We start from the raw sequence: 20,084 nt of genomic DNA, 5'->3' as shown, positions 1-20,084 counted from the left end.
TCCAAATCTGTGGGGACAGGCTGGAAGGGTCCGCAAGTGACTTAACCTATGGATTCTGTGCCTGCTTTCACAAAGAAAACAGGCAGGGCCTTCCCCTTACAAAACTGCCCAAAGAAAAATGTTCTGTGGATGCTTTTCTTCCCAAAATCTTGAAAATATGACAGTGTGGGTGCAACTGCCCTGCCTGGGAAAAAGCGCACAGTGTAGAACAGCGAGTGCACTTTTACCTGCAAGAGCCCTTTCATCCCTGTAAATGGCTTTTAAAAATGATCCTCTCTATGTACAAACAGTACAGAAAGGGGGCTATGGAAGAGACAGGGGTGCAAGCTAAAAGCTCAGCCAGTAGATGCTTTCATGGGCAGTGGAGTAACTGGAGCTGAATATTCGTGAGTTTGGGATCCTCTCCCAGGACTGTCTCTCGGGTGAGATTTGCTGCCTCTGCTTTTGCTTTATGAAATTCCCCATGTCCTACGTGAATCAGAATTCCCTGTAGATGTTTTTACTTTCCTTCACCCAAGAATTTCCTCCTGCTCCTCTTAGGTATCCAGCTCAGTTAGAACCGGGTCTAATTAGGCCACGGTGCTAGCACGATTAGAAAGCTACTTAGAAAACAATAATATTCTCAACCCGAATCAATTTGATTTCAGAAAAGATCATGCAAAAGCAACCCTCCTCATTTCCTTAACCAACCCAGTTCTACAAGGATTTGACAATGAGGAACCCTATATCCTGGTACTAATTGATCTCACAGCAGCCTTCCACACCATAGACCACACCCTGCTGTGCCATCAATTGAGAAAAATTGGAAGAGATAAAGACTTGAAAAACTTTAATGATCCAAAGACTATGACAAACCTTTTCCATCAGAAAAAAATCAGCATAACCAGAGGTCAAGAGCTGAGGCTCCAGGGAGGAAGACTAAGAACCAATGTCAGGAAGTATTTCTTCACGGAAAGGGTGGTGGATGCCTGGAATGCCCTTCCGGAGGAAGTGGTGAAGTCTAAAACTGTGAAGGACTTCAAAGGGGCATAGGATAAACACTGTGGATCCATCAAGTCTAGAGGACATGAATAAAGAGGAGGCAGCAAAACACTGCACAGAGCGGCAGTAGCCACAGAGGCATTCACAGAGCGGGATGCCAGTGGTTGGTGTTCCACCTTCACGGAGCGGAAGGATGGAGGGCTGCCATCTCCAAAAAAAAAACCAGGGGTGGGTAAGAGTATGGGGCAGGGGTGTGGCCTGCTTGTTGCAGCGGTTGCTACCCCTAATTGAGCTGGATGTTCACTTGGATGCAGATCCGGAGCTGCTCTCTACATTGGTGGTGGGGTGGAGGGGAATTAGGGCTGGAGGGTACTGGAAGCCAATAGTAACAGGTGGGAGAGAGAAAAAGGAAAAAAAAAGGATAAAATGCGTAGCTTGCTGGGCAGACTGGATGGGCTGTTCGGTCTTCTGCCGTCATTTCTATGTTTCTATGATTGGTCCTCTTCCTTCCTAGCAGACACATCATCCAAGTCAAATTAGACAAGCACTTATCTGATACCTTCAAAATTGATACAGGTGTTCCCCCAGGGGTCTGCACTCTCGGCTTCACTATTCAACATATATAGGTTACCTCTATGTACATTACTAGCGGAACTAGGAATCGACTTCTTCCTGTATGCAGGCGACATACAATTCTACATACCATTCAGCCCTGTCCTCCTACATGAAGGCAATACAACAAAAACTCTCTCAGCTGAAGCTAACTCTAAACACAAAAAAACCTGAAATTAGACCCTCAGATCAAATACGAGACCCTGGAATCCAGATTGATGAGAACTTTCAATGAAAAAGCATATAAGCAAACTAATCAAATCAGGTTACTCCAGGCCGAGAATACTACACAGGCTTAAACCTTTGCTGACAATACAAGACTTCCACGCAGGTTTACACACATTAATATTCTCAAACAGATTACTGCAACTCCCCTGTACTAGGCTTACCATCAGGACTACTAAAACCACTACAGTTATTACAAAATGCCTCAGCTGGACTCTTACTAGGAACAAGGAAATTTGACCACATCACCCCTTGGCTGATATCACCGCACTGGCTCCCAGTACAAGCCAGAATACATTGCAAATTTAAACTCAAAACTTTTAATATCATCAATAACATTAACCTAGATAACAGACAGAACTGAAAACTTGGCTTTTTAGAAATGCTTACGAACTAACATAAAACTCCAAAACCCCAGACTATGCTAACAGATTGAGCAATATGTATTGAGCGATGTTAAATGTATACAGAGTATAATACGACTCAATACCCATACATTGCTGAGATGAATTAGATTATGTATAAATAAGACCTAGAAAATGTATTTGCTGATATTATTAACCTAGAATATAAACATTGAAACAGCATGGGATTGCTAACCCAGTAACTGAATGATGATTTTGTAAACCGTTGTGATCTTATTTTGGAACGATGGTATATAAAACTCCTGAATAAATGTTTGTTCCCTCTGTCCCTAATCCCACCTATCTAGATATCTCAGTGAGGGTCCTGGGGCTGACAGACTCGGACTGTAATTCTCATCACACTTGGTCCCAGCACGCAGTGACAGTCCTGAGACTGACAGGAATGGACTGTAATTCCCTTCACATTCGGTCCCTATACACAGAAGAAAGAAATCCACTGCGTTGAGTTAACTCCAAGCAGAAGCGGGGGTAGCTCTGTATTATATGCAGGAGCTGGTTGATAAATGTGATTGCAGTTGCATACTGCTTACTAATACTTTCTTTTCTATAAGAATAATACAGTTAAGTTTGAATCTACCTGTTGCTGTTACCATGTACTGTGTCAGTGTAATTCTGTATACTGTAGTGTGACTGGTAGTATGAGCCAGAAGGGAAGGCGCTTGTGTGAAGCCACAAATCCTGCTGTGGGGAAAATTCTCATGCCAGTGATTTAAGGCAACTTATTGCCCAACCAGATGCACACATCCGACTGGGTAATACATTTTGGCTAAAGCAGATTCTGAGATGGCGTACCTTGAGGATAGGTCCCTTCTGTGGCTGGGAGCATTCATGCTGTGCTAGAACAGCTGGTCTGCAATGCCAACACCTCTGCCCTAGGGTGGGATACTGGGGACTTCTGACATCACTAACGCCTGTTGCTGCAGCTGCCAGAAAATGGATGCTGCTGGCAAGAGCAGGGATCCACCTTTAAAGGTAAGGTAGCTCATTATCCACTTCGACCTAAAATCTTATTGTCGAGTAAAATGGGTATGATAAGCTCCCTAGAATACATACACTTGAACAATATCCACAGACATAAGGTCATTATCCACAGAGGTAGAGGAAGCAGAATGCAGCGCTTTTTAACGTGCGTTACCAGCTGGCTCCACTCTTTCTCAGCAGGTCAGTCCAGTCATGGTTTTACTCCGCTGCATGCATGAACTCAGTCTTGCTTTTACAAGTCAGCAGTGGGATAAATTAGACTGGATTTATTAGCCTGTTGGGTAAACATGGTGCCAGTTGGCATCCCTACTTTTAACATGGCCCTGATGATCATGCACCATCTTGCATGTCTGTTTCAAATGACAACATTTGTCTTGAATAGAACCCATGAACTCCCTATCAATCTGAGATCTTTTCTTTTGAAAGAGAGAGCGTGTTACTTACCTAGCAGACCGTGGGAGTTAGGGGACAGCCCTTTACTCTTTGAAATGTAAAATCCCAAATGGTTTCTCTGAAATGGCGCTGGATTCTTGTACTGGTGAAGCAAGATCACAAAGCTGATGGTGCCCCGGATGGTCACAGTGACGTTGGAGTTGGCAGTGATGGACACCACCAGGCCCTCGCTCCCCACGCTCACGCTTTTGTCGCAGGACAGAATCAGCCTGTCTGTGCTGTCTAGGATGACCTTGGCGGGTGTGATTTCCACGTACGATCTGATTGGCTTATTAATGATGATGGTGATGCTGCTGAAGTAGGTCCGATGTTTTTTATGACCATTTGGGGGGGCCGGGGCTCCAATTAATTGTCCATTTACGGTTACACCTTGGTCAAAAGAAGACGTGGGTATTAGAAACTGGACTTTTTTTTTAATTTAAAAAGCTTCTATATTAAGATATATTTATTTGCCTGTTGTACAAATTTTCTAAAGGTTTTCTCCCATTTTATGTCTATAGGGAAATATGCTTACCACAGACTAAACCCTCTGGGGACAGGGAAATACCCTACTGTACCTGAATGTAACTTGCCTTGAACTAGCAATGAAAAAGATGTGAGCTCACTCTAAATAAAGGGAAGATATGGGAATAATGGCCAATGACTTTCTTCAAATCATTGTATTACTGTGCCTTGTTACCTCTCTGCAACTGAGAAGAAATAATAAATGACCAGTAACTGATCCTACAGCGGGAGGTTACTCTGATATGTGTTTGCCAAAAATGCTTCATTGGGCCCAGTGTTGGAAACGCCCAAGTGTGGCAGACAAGACAAAATGAACGTGTAACGTTTTCCAGGGAAAGCACACAGTCGGGAAAGGAAAAGGCCAAAGAGAGCCCTGGGGGATGTCGTATCGACACAGAGAGGAGGAGCAAGCAAACGAGAGAGCAAATGTCGGCAGAGTCCTAGGGAATAGGAGTTCTTATGGGGTGCAGGAAGTCAAGGAGGAAAGAGTGAGCAACAGTATCAAAGGCTGCAAAGCGATCTAAGAGAATACCAATGAAGACTTCACCAAGGACCTGAACTTGAAACTAGTAAAACTGGAGACATTTTGGGAAGGTAACTTCACTGGAATGGATTGGGCAGAAACTAAATGAAAGAGGGTCAAGCAGGGAATGATTAGAAGTTATAGATATTGAAAAGAAGCCGAAGAAGTGAGGAGCGACAGGAAAGAGGGAAAGGGATCTCCTTGGAAAAGTGGACCTTAAGTGTTAAATTAAAATTAAATCTGTATGGTGACCGTAGAATCATGCCTATGTTCCATAAGAATGCTTGAAGGATGAAGAAGATGGAGGCAGAGAACCGTGATATGTTGTAGAGATGAGAGCGGAAACCACGGGGGAAGGAAGTATTCAGGAAGCAGGGGTCAAGAAATTAGGTTGGTGAAGGGGCAGAGACTTCAGATTCAGAAACAGGAGAAAGGGAATCTATGGAGGCAAGAGGAAGACAAGTAGCATGGGATAAGGGCGAATTCTTCAGCTCTCCTCGGGGAAAGGTAGTAAGCTATGTGATCAGAGCCAGAGTGTACTCACCAGAGGTCTTGTAATCTGAGACCAGCTGGAGAATGTCCCCAGGTTCACCGTCGATGTTAAAGCACACAGCAAGCTTGTTTAGGGGGAAATCAACAACAAAGTGAGGGTCTCCATCCGCTGGAATCGGAGACAAGATTGACAGATGTAGGGTGTCATTTCAGTAAATGGAAAAACAACTGACAGCCACCCTCCAAACCCCCTTACTCAGCACCCACAAAATAACCCAAAGAAATGATCTATACTTGTTCTGTAAATTATAAGCCTATACAGGCAGGAACCTTGTAACAATATGATTTATCTTGTACAATGAGAGGAAGTATGGTCGTCGTCATCTAAACAGAATATTCTATCTGATTCCAACTAGCTCTAGCATCGCAGCAAACTGGCATTTTCCCATATATCAACCAAGTTATCCAACGTTTCCACACTCTGCCGTTACGCTATGTGCATCTTTCCTCCCCACTTGCAGCTTACTTATATCAGGCAATATAAATTCCAGGTTGAGTATTCAAGCTTTTGTTTGCTTCCTTCTAAACTGTTGATTTTTTGCCAGGGTCTTAATACGGCTTGCTGCAGGGGGGGTGGCCATTTGATAGCAAACTGTGGAAAGGATTTACAACAACACCCAGCTGTCTGCTCTGCAAAGAACCTTGGCACCTACCTGAAGTGTTGGGGAATACGGGAAATTGATTTTCTTGTTTCTTGTGCACCGAACCTAAGGGGAACACGAGAAAAACAGCTAACTTGGTAAATGCACAGTGTGAAAGGACGGCCTCACCACAGGTCCCTTTCCATTCCGCACGTTTGGGATAAGCCTGGATTGGTCTGTGCAAGAAAGTCAGTGCTATAAACAGGCAGCGAGAAATGCAAAGAGAAATAAATCTAATCCAGGATTACTAAGCAAGCAGAAGGTAGAAAACACTCACTTTTTATTATCATGTGGAAATTATAGAGGGAATACCATGTAAGTGCACAATCAGAAAGCAGATGGACACGTGGGTGGCCAGTTTTTGTTTGATTACAAAATAAAACGTTTTGATCCTGCTATTTGCTGAGATTTCTTTCCCTTCAGAGCCATATACTGTACGTTTGAAACTGTCACAACAAAGGATCTGGGTCTTTCCATGCAAGACTTGTGTTACAGGGCCTGCTACACAAGCCTATGAACTCAAAATGCACTTCCTAGAAGAAGGGCGATTATCATAAAAAACATTCAGATATCTGATGAGCTTCATTAAAATACAAGAATGCAATATTTGTTTCATAAGAAGAGAAGCTCAAGAGAAAGGGGGTCGAGAAGGGGGTCATGATGAGAGATGTGATTAAAGTTCACTATAACCCGCAAAAGGTTTAAGGGGCTTGTTTTTTGTTGTTTTTTTTTTTTAAAAAAGCTCTGCAAATTAAAAAAACAAGTGGGTTTTTTTTTTTTTACCCCTGCTGCAGTTTCATGAGCAGATTCACCCAGTTCAAGGCTGCAGTCGGTGGATTTGGTGTAGTTTCCTATCAAGCAGGCAAATCTGCACCAAATTTGATCAAACTTTCTCCAGGTTGTCTAGGGAAATTTCAACAAATTTCCCCAGCAAGCCTGGGGAAGATCTGAAAATTCTGTCAAACTCAAACCTGGCTGGGGGAATCAAGATGGCTGCTGCATAGCAGATGCTTTCCGAAGCTGCTCCTGAAGAATCCCCTGAACTTTCCTTCGATTTCAGCTAAATGTTTTGGGTTTTTTTAATGGAGGAAGCGGAAAGAAGCTATCAGGCAGAGCAAGACAGTTGTAACGCCAGTTCCCCTTCACCAGATAACAATGTTGGAATTGCTACCTACCCATAGTTTGGTGATCGATGCTGGCTTGGCTGGGCTTGTGGACGCCAGCCTGTCAGCGGCGGATGTTTCCCTTAGCCCCGACCACCGTTCCACTCTGTGTCCTCCTGCCGGATCTGACGCTTCTTTGGAAGTGCCTGGGTCTTTGGATGGCTCTATTTCCTCTCTTGGCTCTGCTTCTTCCATTTTGCCAACACAGTCTCCGTGTCGGGATCTAATGGAAGTCTCGAGGTGTGCGGTCTGCTGTAGAGAGATTGGTTCCGCAACTTCCCTTGCCGGCTGAATCGATTGAAGCAGGATTGACTGACTCTGTTTATCTAGCATGGCTCCTTCTATACAACTCTTCAAGATCCTGCTTCGATTGTTACACCTGCTGTTATTACTTTGGACTGTCATGATATCAGTCAATCAATCTCTTACTTCTTTAGTTTCTTTGACTAATGATTGCATAATTAATTTCAAGCTCAAGAAACTTGGTTAACTTCTTTGGCGCAGAAGGTGTCTGAGGGAAAAATTTCTGTTTTATAAAGATTTAAGATGTTCAAGCTAATATTAAAGATCTGTCCTCTACTTCTCATAGAACTGAGAACTCACTCAGATCTTTAAATCTGAGATTTCTTCATTTTCCTCGGATCCTTCTCAGTAAACCTTCTGATCTCTCTTCTGTTTATCTGAAAGAAGTATTAAAGATTCCAGAGGATGAACGTTCTCCTATGGAGAAGTTCTTTTTCCTTCCAGCTTCTAGAAGATCAGTGGATAATAATGTAATGGATATTCCCACTAATTTAACTGATTTCCTTAAACTGTGGGGAAGGAAATATGATTGACCGAGCTCCATTGTTGGTGACTTTTGTCTTTATGGAAGACTGCAATAACATCCTCTGTCTATTTTCGTAATAAAGACGTCTTATTTAAAGGCCAAAAGATTTGGATGTCTCCAGATATAACTAAAGCAATGCTGGAACGAAGAAAGAAATTCTTAGCTATGAAAGATGCAGTTCTTTGTTGTTGCCCAGGTAGAGTGTCCAGCAAGCTAGGTGGAGAGAACGTTGCCCAAATCTCCTCTTGGAGTGAGTTTCCTCACTCCGACGGCCAGCAAATCTTCACTAGAGACCACTGTTCTTTCCGTAGGTCTCATGTGGAATGCGAAAGTGGCCCCCGACGCTGATACCTAATCCCCACCCCGAGTTAGTAGGTGGCCCTCCCATAGGGATTAAAATACCTGTCTAGGGCATAGGCACTATAGTAAGGCTCGCTCTCTCTCTCTCTCTCTCTCTCATGGCGATAATCCTTTTCTGGCCCGTAGCGCAGTCCATAACGCAAATTTAAGGGTTGTTAATGCGATTTGCGAATTTATCGCACGCGGTAAAGTGCTTGGAAAATGAGGCCCATAGAGAGGATAACTTTAAAACAGTTGAGCGTGCACCCGTATATGCATGCGAACTGGTAGACTAATTGGCAACACTGGTAATTACACTGCACATGCATGTAAGAAAATCTCCTGACTTACATCCATTAACCCCCCTCCCCCCCATGTAAGTTACATGGGTAAAATCTCCATGCATGTATTTTTAAAGTTAGAAGTAAAAATATGTGGGTATAGTGGTTGCACGACACTTATCTGGATAAATTCCGTCTTATCCGGTTAAGTAGTAGTCTTAAAAGTGCTATTTATCTAGCTAAGTCACATAAGTGGATAAATAGCACTATTTAAAACTTATGCAGCTATCTGACTTAGCCGGATAGGTCGGAACTTATCCAGATAAGTGTCGTGCAACCACTATACCCACATATTTTTACTACACATTGCACAGCTACACATTGCACAGTACTACACATTGCACAGCTGGATAAGTTCCGACCTATCCGGCTAAGTCAGAGACTACACATTGCACAGCTGGATAAGTTCCGACCTATCCGGCTAAGTCAGAGACTACACATTGCACAGCTGGATAAGTTCCGACCTATCCGGCTAAGTCAGATAGCTGCATAAGTTTTAAATAGTGCTATTTATCCACTTATGTGACTTAGCTAGATAAATAGCACTTTTAAGACTACTACTTAACCGGATAAGACGGAATTTATCCAGATAAGTGTCGTGCAACCACTATACCCACATATTTTTACTTCTAACTTTAAAAATACATGCATGGAGATTTTACCCATGTAACTTACATGGGGGGGAGGGGGGTTAATGGATGTAAGTCTGGAGATTTTCTTACATGCATGTGCAGTGTAATTACCAGTGTTGCCAATTAGTCTACCAGTTCGCCCACACTTATCTGCAGGTCATGGAGATCCCACTTCATCCAGACCCCCATCCTGTCTGTATTTCACTTACTCTCAATAAAGAGCAGGTATAAATATATGGAGTAAGCTGCCAAATCTACACGCACAAATCTCTTATAAATTAACAATTTACACGCATAAATGTTGGTCCTACCTGAGAACACACCCTGGACCGTCCCTTGTTCACACGTGTAGATATACTCACACACCCTTATTTGTGCGTGTATGTTCTAAATTTCTAAAATAGCAAATGCATGTCTATATGCTGTTTACACGCATATATGCTGATTTTTTCGCACGCAACATTTGAAAGTTCAGTTTTCAGTAGGGAATCAGTAGGCTGGGAAACTGGATAGACTGGGCCTACTTATTATGACACCTACTGTATTTTTATGTAAATTAGAGCATTCATGTTTGTGAATTTTGGCTAGAACTAAGCATGAAATACAAAATGTTCAGTCTAAAGTGGATCCTCCTAATACACAGCTGATTTTATACAAAGTGTACACTGAAAATAGAGATTACTTATTGTAATTTAAACCTTCAGAAGCTTTCTACTAATCTGATGAATAGGATGACCAGAGCATCCCATGTCTTACTTTAATCAGAGTTTTGATAAGCCAAAGGAAACAGAATAAGGCACCAACATACCTGGCCGTAACTTCTGGCCTTGCAAATACAGCAGTTGGTCCCCGATTCCCTCAGTGGAAAGGCTGGTAAAATCAACAGCGAGGTTGGTCGACTCATCTTTGGGCCTATCTGCTTGGAATTCCAATTCTTTCATCTCCAGGAAAGTGAAAGGCGTGACAAAGTTATAAGTCAGTGCTAGGTTCTGGGCTTTCTCCATCAAGTTCTCCTTCTCCTTGCTGTCGTCACTCTTCAGCCATAGTGTGAACAGCTCCTTGAGGTTGAGATAACCCCATAACCTTTCAATGTGGTTCCTATCCTTGTTATCATCTCCAATGTCAAAAGGAATTTCATGCTGCCTGGGAACATCTACGGCCACGTCTTTCTCCAGGATGACGTATTTGTTGCTGTTGCTTGCTGTGATTTCAATATGCAAGCTATCAGTGGATGCATTTAATAGTTTCCCAGCAACAACTATCTCTGATCCATTGAAGTAGTTGTAGAAGAGATTCTGGGTGACATATTCCACGGTGTCTTCAGCATACTCGATGTGGATGTCTGAGAGTAAGGGCGTTCCAATTTCATCATAAAACCTGAAGCAGATAGATGTTTGCAAAGATTAGATGCACCCTGAATACATTGTACATCATCTGTCCAGAAATATAATGTTAATATCTAAAACACATTCAGCATTAAAATAACTTTGTAGAATTTGGTGGACAGCAATGGAAGAGTATATTGAATGCAACTAAATATCTGAAAGCTTCTAAGAGGGAGATTTTATGGAGAGAGAGAGAAAATGTCCTAGTCTCTCATTGCATGGAAATTTCCAGAAGAACGACAAGGATTAATGGTGATATTGTGTCCAAATAAGAAGGAATCTCCTTAACTAAAATGAGAGAGGTCCATATTGAAGGGGCTTGTCTGGCTAAGTTGGCACTTAGCTAGACAAACCCTAAGTTTTTAAAAAAAATCCTGGTGGCTTCACTGGCCCCAAGTTATCTATTTAGCTGGATAACTCAGAGGTGTTCCAGGATGGATAAAATTATCTGGCTAAGTTACCTGGTTAATGCCAATGTTCAGCATTTTTTCAGCTAAGTTAGCCAGTTAACTTTAGGACTGGACCGCTTCAGAGCAGTCCTAAAATTGGCCGGCTAACTTAAGTTAACTGTGTAATTTAGTGATATACCCACGCTGCTGAATATCTGGTATAAGTTAGCCAGATAAGTTTAACTGGCTATTTTAGCTGGCCCCTTCACAGCTCTGTATCTACCTTGTTGTGAACTCTTTCCTCCAACCAGCTCATATTTGGTGGCAATACCAGTGCATGCAGCATTTATATTTCACGGACTGTTAGAATTCAGCTGCCTTCCCACACTCCTCGGCTTTGGACACTCACTGCGCGGCAGAGAGCTGCCAATGCACGCTCTGATGCGTGTATTACTAGGACCCAGCGAAGAGATGCATAGGGCATGTGTACCCAATTCTCTGCACTCTGACGAGCGAGTCGGGTATTCGCCCTGATGATGAAGTCACACACTCAAACCAGAACACCTTGGAAACAGAACACCTTGGAAACAGATTCTTTGGCTTGTTCCAGCCTTGCCTGGTTCCAGATGCTGCTCCTGTCTGCTTGCTGCCTGTCTTGACCTTGGACTGCTCTGGATTCTACTTGCCTGCTGCCTGCCTTAACCTGGACTGCCTCCTGGCTTCTGATTGTGCCTGATTGTGTCTTGGGATCTGCCTAAGTCCTGCTGGCAGTCTACCCCAAGGGCTCAAGTTGAGGGAATGATGGTTAGTAGAGGTGAAGCCTCCCCTGGTCCCTCTTTGGCACTTCTGCCTGTGGTCAGGCTCATCGGTGGTGCTGCCTTACCACACAGGTGTCCATATCATCACCTGAAGTCCGAAAGGGCTGATGGAGTGGCCAGAGGGCTACTCTCCTGACACCAGCAAGGCCATGGACCTGACAAAACTTGCCTCACTCTATGCTATTCCTGGTATGGCCCAACGTATACAACAGAATGTTTTGGATCAGGTGACAAGGATCCTGGAAAGGCTCAGCGGCATGAATAGATGTGCTCTCTACACAACTGGCACCCATCGAAGTGGCTTCACCTTGGCTCCAGCTCCCATGGCCGTGCCACTGCCACGTCTCCCTCCACCAATTAGATACAGTGGTGACTCCTGGGAGTGTCTGGGTTTTATTAACCAGTGCCACTTCACACTGCAGACATCTATCTCTGTTTCTGACAGACAGAACTAAGGTCACATTTGTTCTGTCTCTACTGGGGGAGGGGGGGGGATCAGCTTTGGCCCGGGCTTCCCCATTATGGGAGCGTGAAGATCTGTTCTTGGAAGACTCGACCTCTTCCTTCGTGTCTTCTGGCTCATATTTGTTGAGTCTGGATGTGTGTCGATGGCTGTATCTGAGCTGATACAAATTCACTAGAGTTCTCGCACTGTCTGTTAGACTTCTTTTGTCAGGGCCTGTCTGAACCCTTGAAGGATGAGCTTGCCAGATGGGACCCACCTAAGGATCTGGAATAGTGCGTTAGGCCAACTATTCACCTTGACCTTCACCTGCGGGAAAGTACTAGAGAATGGAGCCAAACCTGAAGACCCATCCATCTAGCCCCCCCTAGTTCCAGTGGCCAGTGATTCTTTCCAGAACCCCTCCATTGGCCAAAACCCCAAGTGAAATGGCTTCAATTGTCACCAGAGGAACGCCTACTGTGCTGGTTCAGGACACTATGCTGGCCAATGCCCTGTTAAAGCGGGAAACACCCAGGCCTAAGGATGGTAGGGGCGGCCACCTTAGCCTGACTTGACCTCGGACCATTCTGGATTCTGCCTGCTTGTTGCCGGTCTCGACGTTGGATCACTCTGAATTCTGTTTGCCCACTGCCTTCCTCTATCCTGGACTGATTCTGCTTGCCTGCTGCCTGCCTCAACCCCGGACCGGTTACTGGATTCTGCTTGCCCACTGTCTGCCTTGACCCTGGACTGCTTTCTGGCTTCTGATTGTGCCTGATAGTTTCTTTGTATCCTCCTAAGTCCTGCTGTCATCTGCACCGAGGGTTGAACCTGAGGAATGACGATTAGTATAGGTGAAGCCTCTCCATGTCCCTCTTTGGCACTACCACATGTGGTCAGGCTCACCAAATAGCTCCCTCAGTATCCTGGGATGTATCTCATCCCGCTCCAGGGCCTTGTCCACTTTGTTTGTCTAGCTCTTTCCATACATTCTCTTCTGTAAATGGAATTTAATCTACTCTATCCCCATCTATGGTCATGTCAACCAGCAATGGTCCTTCTCTAGGATCTTCTTTAGTGAACACCGAACTAAAGTATTTGTTTAATATTTTTGCCATTTCTTCGTTTCTCTCCACACATTGCTCCATACTACTTCTGGCTTCCCTTCTTTCTCTAATATATCTGAAAAATGTTTTGTCACCTCTATTTACCTTTTCAGTAATCCTTTATTCTGCTTGAACCTTTGCTTTCCTGATTTCTTTCTTCTCCCTCAGTTTCACCATAAGAACTTAAGAAATTGCCATGCTGGTTCAGACCAAGGGTCCATCAAGCCCAGCATCCTGTTTCCAACAGTGGCCAATCTAGGCCATAAGAACCTGGCAAGTACCCAAACACTAAGAAGATCCCATGCTACTGATGCAATTAATAGCAGTGGCTATTCTCTAAGTAAACTTGATTAATAGCAATTAATGGAATTCTCCTCTAAGAACTTATCCAAAACTTTTTTGAACCCAGCTACACTAACTGCACTAATCACATCCTCTGGCAACAAATTCCAGAGCTTTATTGTGCATTGAGTGAAAAAGAATTTTCTCTGATTAGTCTTAAATGTGCTACTTGCTAACTTCATGGAATGCCCCCTAGTACTTATATTATTTGAAAGTGTAAATAACCAATTCACATCTACTCGTTCAAGACCTCTCATGATCTTAAAGACCTATCATATCCCCCCCTCAGCTGTCTCTTCTCCAAGCTGAACAGCCCTAACCTCTTCAGCCTTTCCTCATAGGGGAACTTTTCCATCCCCTTTATCATTTTGGTTGCCCTTCTCTGTACCTTCTCCATTGCAACTATATTTTTTTGAGATGCGGCAACCAGAATTGTACACAGAATTCAATGTGCGGTCTCACCATGGAGCGATATAGAGGCATTATGACATTTTCCGTTTTATTAACCATTCCCTTCCTAATAACTCCTAACATTCTGTTTGCTTTTTTGACTGCTGCAGCACACTGAGCCGACTATTTTAAAGTATTATCCACTATGATGCCTAGATCTTTTTCCTGGGTGGTAGCTCCTAATATGGAACCTAACATCGTGAAACTACAGCAAGGGTTATTTTTCCCTATATGCAACACCTTGCATTTGTCCACATTAAATTTCATCTGCCAATTTGGATGCCCAATCTTCCAGTCTTGCAAGGTCCTCCTGTAATGTATCACAATCCACTTGTGATTTAACTACTATGAATAATTTTGTATCATCCGCAAATTTGATAACCTCACTCATCGTATTCCTTTCCAGATCATTTATATATATATATATATATATATATATTGAAAAGCACAGGTCCAAGTACAGATCCCTGAGGCACTCTACTGTTACCCTTTTCCACTGAGAAAATTGACTATTTAATCCTACTCTCTGTTTCCTGTCTTTTAACCAGTCCACGAAAGGACATCGCCTCCTATCCCATGACTTGTTAGTTTTCTTAGAAGCCTCTCATGAGGGACTTTGTCAAATACCTCCTGAATATCCAAATACACTACATCTACTGGTTCACCTTTATCCACATGTTTATTAACCCCTTCAAAAAAATGAAGCAGATTTGTTAGGCAAGACTTCCCTTGGGTAAATCCATGTTGACTGTGATCCATTAAACCATGTCTTTCTATATGCTCTACGATTTTGATCTTGAGAATAGTTTCCACTATTTTTCCTGGCACTGAAGTCAGGCTCACTGGTCTATAGTTACCCAGATCACCCCTGGAGCCTTTTTTAAATATTGGGGTTACATTGGCCACTCTCCAGTCTTCAGGTATAATGGATGATTTTAATGATAGGTTACAAATTTTAACTAATAGATCAGAAATTTCATTTTTGAGTTCCTTCAGAACCCTGGGTGCATACCATCCGGTCCAGGTGATTTGCTACCCTTTAGTTTGTCCATCTGGCCTACTACACTTTCCAGGTTCACAGTGATTTGATTCAGTTCATCTGACTTATCACCCTTGAAAACCACCTCCGGAACTGGTATCTCCCCAACATCCTCATTAGTGAACACGGAAGCAAAGAATTAATTTACTCTTTCTGCAATTATCTTCCTTATCTTCCCTAAGAGCCCCTTTAACCCCTCGGTCATCTAATGGTCCAACCGACTCCCTCACAGGCTTCTTGCTTCAGATATATTTTTAAAAGTTTTTATTATGAGTTTTTGCCTGTATGGCCAACTTCATTTCAAATTCTCTGTTCACCTGTTATCAATGTTTTACACTTAACTTGACAATGCTTATGTTTTATCCTATTTTCTTTGGATTTTCTTCTTGAATGCTTTTCTTTTTGCCTTTATTTTAAAGTCACCTCCTTAGAGAACCAGATCAATTTCTTTTACCTCTTACTCTTGTTTACTTTCCTAACATACAGATTTGTTGCCTTTGTAATAACTCCTATTAATTTGGCTCACTGTTGATCCACCTCACCCATTTTCTCCCAGTCTTCCATTTCCTCCTCCGGGTACGTCCCCATTTTAACAAAGTCAGTATTTTTGAAATTCAAAACTCGGGTCTTCATGTGGCTTCACTGTATCTTATTTGCGATATCAAGCCATACTCTCTGATGATCACTGGTGTTCAAGTGAGCCCCCTGTTCAAACATTAGATACGTTCTCCTCATGAGTGAGTATGAGATTAAGTATCACACCCTTCCTCATGGGCTCCATTACATTTGTTTGAGCAGAGCCCCTTAAAGGGTATGCACTATCTATCTGCTTCTTGTAGATTCCAGAGAAGGGATACTCAATCCACATCTGGCAGATTAAAATCTCATATTTACCACAGAATTATCAAATATGAATCATAAGAGCCAAGAAACGGATAGACCCCAAGCACTGTCACAGCAGGAGAAAGACTTTTATACCCAGGTGAACTTTAAACAGCACTGTCTCAGTGGAAAAGCAAAGAAACCTTTGCCCTGATACACTGAAGAATATCCTTTCAGATCTGCCTGTTTGCATGTTCCTGTATCAATAGGAGCAAAGCAGACAGAGACATTGCCCTAAACTCCTAAGCAAGTGTCAGGGATGAGCCAAAGCGAGTCCATAGGTCAGAAAGACCCCCGGGGGGGACGGACAGAGATGGAGGAAAATGCTGACACTGACAGAGAGCATACAGACGTGGCAGTTCTCCCCCCCACCCAAAAAAAAATGGGGAGGAGGAACAAGACATGTAATGGGGAGGGGGGAAAAAGACCTGCAATGCAGCAAAAGACCCTCCACCCACCACGAGATTAGCATTGATATTATGCATATTTATCAGCTGGGGAGCAAAGAAGAAGAAAAGGGAGGCGCAAACCCTGGGAGAAAACCCGGAGAGCAGATCCCGAGAGCGACCCTGAAACCTGTGCCGAAGCATCCCTGAAAGCAAAAGGAGGGCCAGAAGCAGACCAGTACTCCTTGCTATCAAGAAGGGAGAAGACTAGGTGCGGCCTGGAGACTGGAGAGACGAGGTGCCTGCTTAGGTGCGGAGAATAGAGCAAAATCTGAGATGTGATGAGGCAAGACTCCTTCCGGGACTGCCTACCTGCTCTGCCAGTACCAAGCCAAGAAGCAAGTCCTTCCCTGCACATATTCTCCAGCTCTCCAGCTGGCGTCTGCTTCAGAGGTGAATAGAGGTATCACCTGAAGTTGGGAATCGGGGTTAAGTAAGTTAGCCATAAGTGTTAATATATTAAGCAGGCTAAGGTTTATGGCATGTATGAAATCACCCATGGTACAGAACTTTCTTTAGTGAAAACTGATGCACTGTGACCAGGATGTTACAGACAGGAATTGTTGTTATTTTCTAAATGTTATATCATACCAAATCTGATAAATAAAAATCTATTTCTGAGGAGAATACACGTTGTCTTTTTCCTGACTTAGGATTGCAAATAAGGTGGGAGGGCAGCTGGCAGTGTCCTTTAGCAGCCAGATCCCTGTACCCCTAAACTTGCTTGCACCACGTTGCCTTTCTTTCCCACCTTTTGGGTGTCTTCGATGAGTTCTCTTGTTTAGTTTTTCTGTTTGAGTTGGTGGCCTGTAGATCACACCAGTAAAAATGGAAGCACCATCTTCTTAAGGACAGTCCACAATGCTTCTTCTCTATCCCATGTCCCTTGCAATTCATTTGCTTGGATATTGTTTTTGACGTAGAGAGCTACTCCTCCCCCTTTTCTGTCCTCTCTGTCCTTTCTTAACAAGTTATAGCCCAGGATGGCCGTATCCCAATCATGAGAATCCGTGAACCATGTCTCCGTGACAGCAACAATGTCCAAGTCCGCCTCCACCATTAGGGCCTGCGGGTCTGGGATCCAATTCTATGCTGCAGGATCCAGTTCTACTGCAGGTCTGGGATCCAGTTCTGTCACTGACTCTGTAGATGACCTTTGCCTTGACCTCACAGGACACAGCTGGAAACAAGGCATTTGTCTTAATCTGGCTTTCCCAATTAACAAATGTAAAACAAATCAAGCCACCACCTTCCCCTTCATAGAGGTTTTGTTTGACAACATCATTTAACGGTCTGGAAAGCACATATACAATAACATCTTTGGGTAATGTTCTTGTTGCTCCAATAAACAGTACCAAAGCTTGTTTGCAAATTCAGCTTTTGTACAGGGAAAGGGTACAAAGTAGTCAGGACATATTCCTTGCAATAACTGATACAAGCAAACATTTAGCAAACATCATTAGATTCACTGGGACAGAAGAAGCTCATACTCCATCCCTGTTTCCAGCAGCAGATTTTTCAAGATTCTGCATCAGAAATTAGAAAATTATGTGTTGGCAATTCTGTGACAAATTTCCATAATTTTGCATAAATATTCACGTTGTTTTAAACAATATTTAAAGAATATACAAATGCAAATTTACCAGGGGTACATAAATCAACTGCATGTAAAGGCAGTGACCAGAAATGCCTTTTAATAAATTGCAAATGTTAAAATGTTTAAAACATGAGTGGTGGATTTTAAAAGCCACAAGCACATGGACGCGCCAATTTTATAACATGTGCGTGTCGCCGTGCGCATGTTATAAAATATGATACCCGCATGTACATGCGCGCCCGATTTTATATTGGCATGTGCAGGCGGGTCATGACTCACGCGCGCAAGGGGGGTGATTTTTAAAAAATACGCGTGGCGATGCGATCAGGCCATTCCTAATTCCTTCCCAGACCGCAACAATTAAGAAGCGGACTGGGAGGGTATTTCTCTATCCCCCTATCTACTCTCCTCCTTCCTTTTCCCCTCTCCTCTCCTCCCTGACCCCTAAAACCCCTCTTCCTACCTTTTTTTCTTTTGTTTTAGATGAAGTCAGTTCTGCGTGCCGGCTGGCTGCCAGCGTGCACTTCCCTGGGACAGTGCCTAATGGTGCTGCCCTGGCCCTGTGCCCACCTCTGCCCCTTCACAGAGCCCGGCGCTTCCGCGTGTACCGGGAGATATTTGCGTGGCCGAGCCGTTTTCAAAATGCGTTTGGTGCGTGCTCTGCCCGGCCACACGCGTATCTCCCGGTTTTTGCGCATGCTGGGTTCTGAAACTCTACCTTTTACTTACATGTCCCAGATTTTCGTATAGTGCTGCAGTCTCCTGTTCTATCTAGCTGGGATCACTGTAATGCATTGAATATGGGCCTATCTTGTTCATCCATGCATGCACTGCAAATAGTTCAAAAGCCTGCGGTAAGAGATTTAACAGGCACTGAACTTAGGGAACACATAAGCTCTATTTTGCAATCCCTTCACTGGCTGCCAGTAGCTCTGGGTGTTTAATTCGAAGTTCTAATTTTAGTGCATAAAGCTTTGGGCAGTGAGATGTCTGTATGTGTCAGTGCCCTGCTCAAAGTCTAGATCCCTGAGAACTTCCGGACATCAGTCTATTAGATATAGCATCAGTAAAACAGATTCGATTGGAGGAGACAAGGACAAAGAGCTTTTGTGTGATTGGACCCCTGAAGACGGAGAATGCCCTGCCAGAAGAGGCTGGAATTATACCGAAGATGTTCAGGGTTTGAGAAAGAACTGAAAGACCTTTCTTTTTAGGGAGGCATTTGGTTAAAAATATTACGAATGTTTTCTTGTGCTCCGCCAAAAGTGTAAGATTGAGAGGATTATACATTTTTTAAAAATCCATGTATCAAGTGACGACATAAGTTCTGAACATTTAACAGTGAAATGTCACTTTTGTTTTGAGCTGAAATGCAGTGCAGCCATACAGTTTATGTGTTCTCGAGAAGTCCTCATCTTTCCGAGCACAGGGATTTATAAACAGCATGCTGAAAATGCCCTCAGCATCAGCAGTTTGTCATTCTGTTAATTGCACAGAGAAATATGTGCGCGTTTACTGGACCCATGGTAACGGAAACAAAAGGGTATTGTATTAGCACAAGCTGGAAATTTCACAGCAGTAGTTCAAAATGAATGCCCTCTCTACCAGCTGCAGGACACCAGCAGCTGCAAGTTTCCAAAACAAATCCAGGTCCTTATAATTAGTGTATGATTGGGCAGGTACAAGATGCCTCTTTAGAAGAATTTCAGTGCTTCATCCAGAAATAATATCAACATCATCTTTGGCTTGATTTAAGAGCTCCTTGAGGGATCAAACATTCTGCCTGCTTTCTGGAAGTTCTCCTACTCCACTCTCACCCCTCTCCTCCTGTTCCTTTCAGGATATAAGGGGGGGGGGGGGGGAGGGAGAAGGGCTGGATTAAGGACCAGGCAGACCAATGCAATATCGGTGCATGTTGTACGGGTGCTCATAACTGAACGCCCGCTCTCTTAACGCAGGCCAGTCCAGCTCTCCCAGGTGCCTG

General features: G+C 43.5%; 1 protein-coding gene across 1 annotated transcript in view; it reads right to left on the bottom strand.

Annotated features, from left to right (window-relative positions):
• ITIH5 (inter-alpha-trypsin inhibitor heavy chain 5) overlaps window positions 1-20,084 on the bottom strand; it is a 122,087-nt gene that overhangs the window by 7,863 nt on the left and 94,140 nt on the right. Inside the window, exons 11-14 of the mRNA XM_029615681.1 lie at window positions 10,010-10,578; window positions 5,910-5,963; window positions 5,249-5,365; window positions 3,669-4,046 (exon numbers count right to left, since the gene is read on the bottom strand). Coding sequence (XP_029471541.1) covers window positions 3,669-4,046; window positions 5,249-5,365; window positions 5,910-5,963; window positions 10,010-10,578 — 1,118 coding nt within the window. The remainder of the gene's footprint in view (window positions 1-3,668; window positions 4,047-5,248; window positions 5,366-5,909; window positions 5,964-10,009; window positions 10,579-20,084) is intronic.

The sequence above is a fragment of the Rhinatrema bivittatum genome, chromosome 9 (assembly GCF_901001135.1).
Source record: "Rhinatrema bivittatum chromosome 9, aRhiBiv1.1, whole genome shotgun sequence".
Taxonomy (NCBI): Eukaryota; Metazoa; Chordata; class Amphibia; order Gymnophiona; family Rhinatrematidae; genus Rhinatrema; species Rhinatrema bivittatum.
This window is presented reverse-complemented; position numbering and strand designations above follow the sequence as displayed.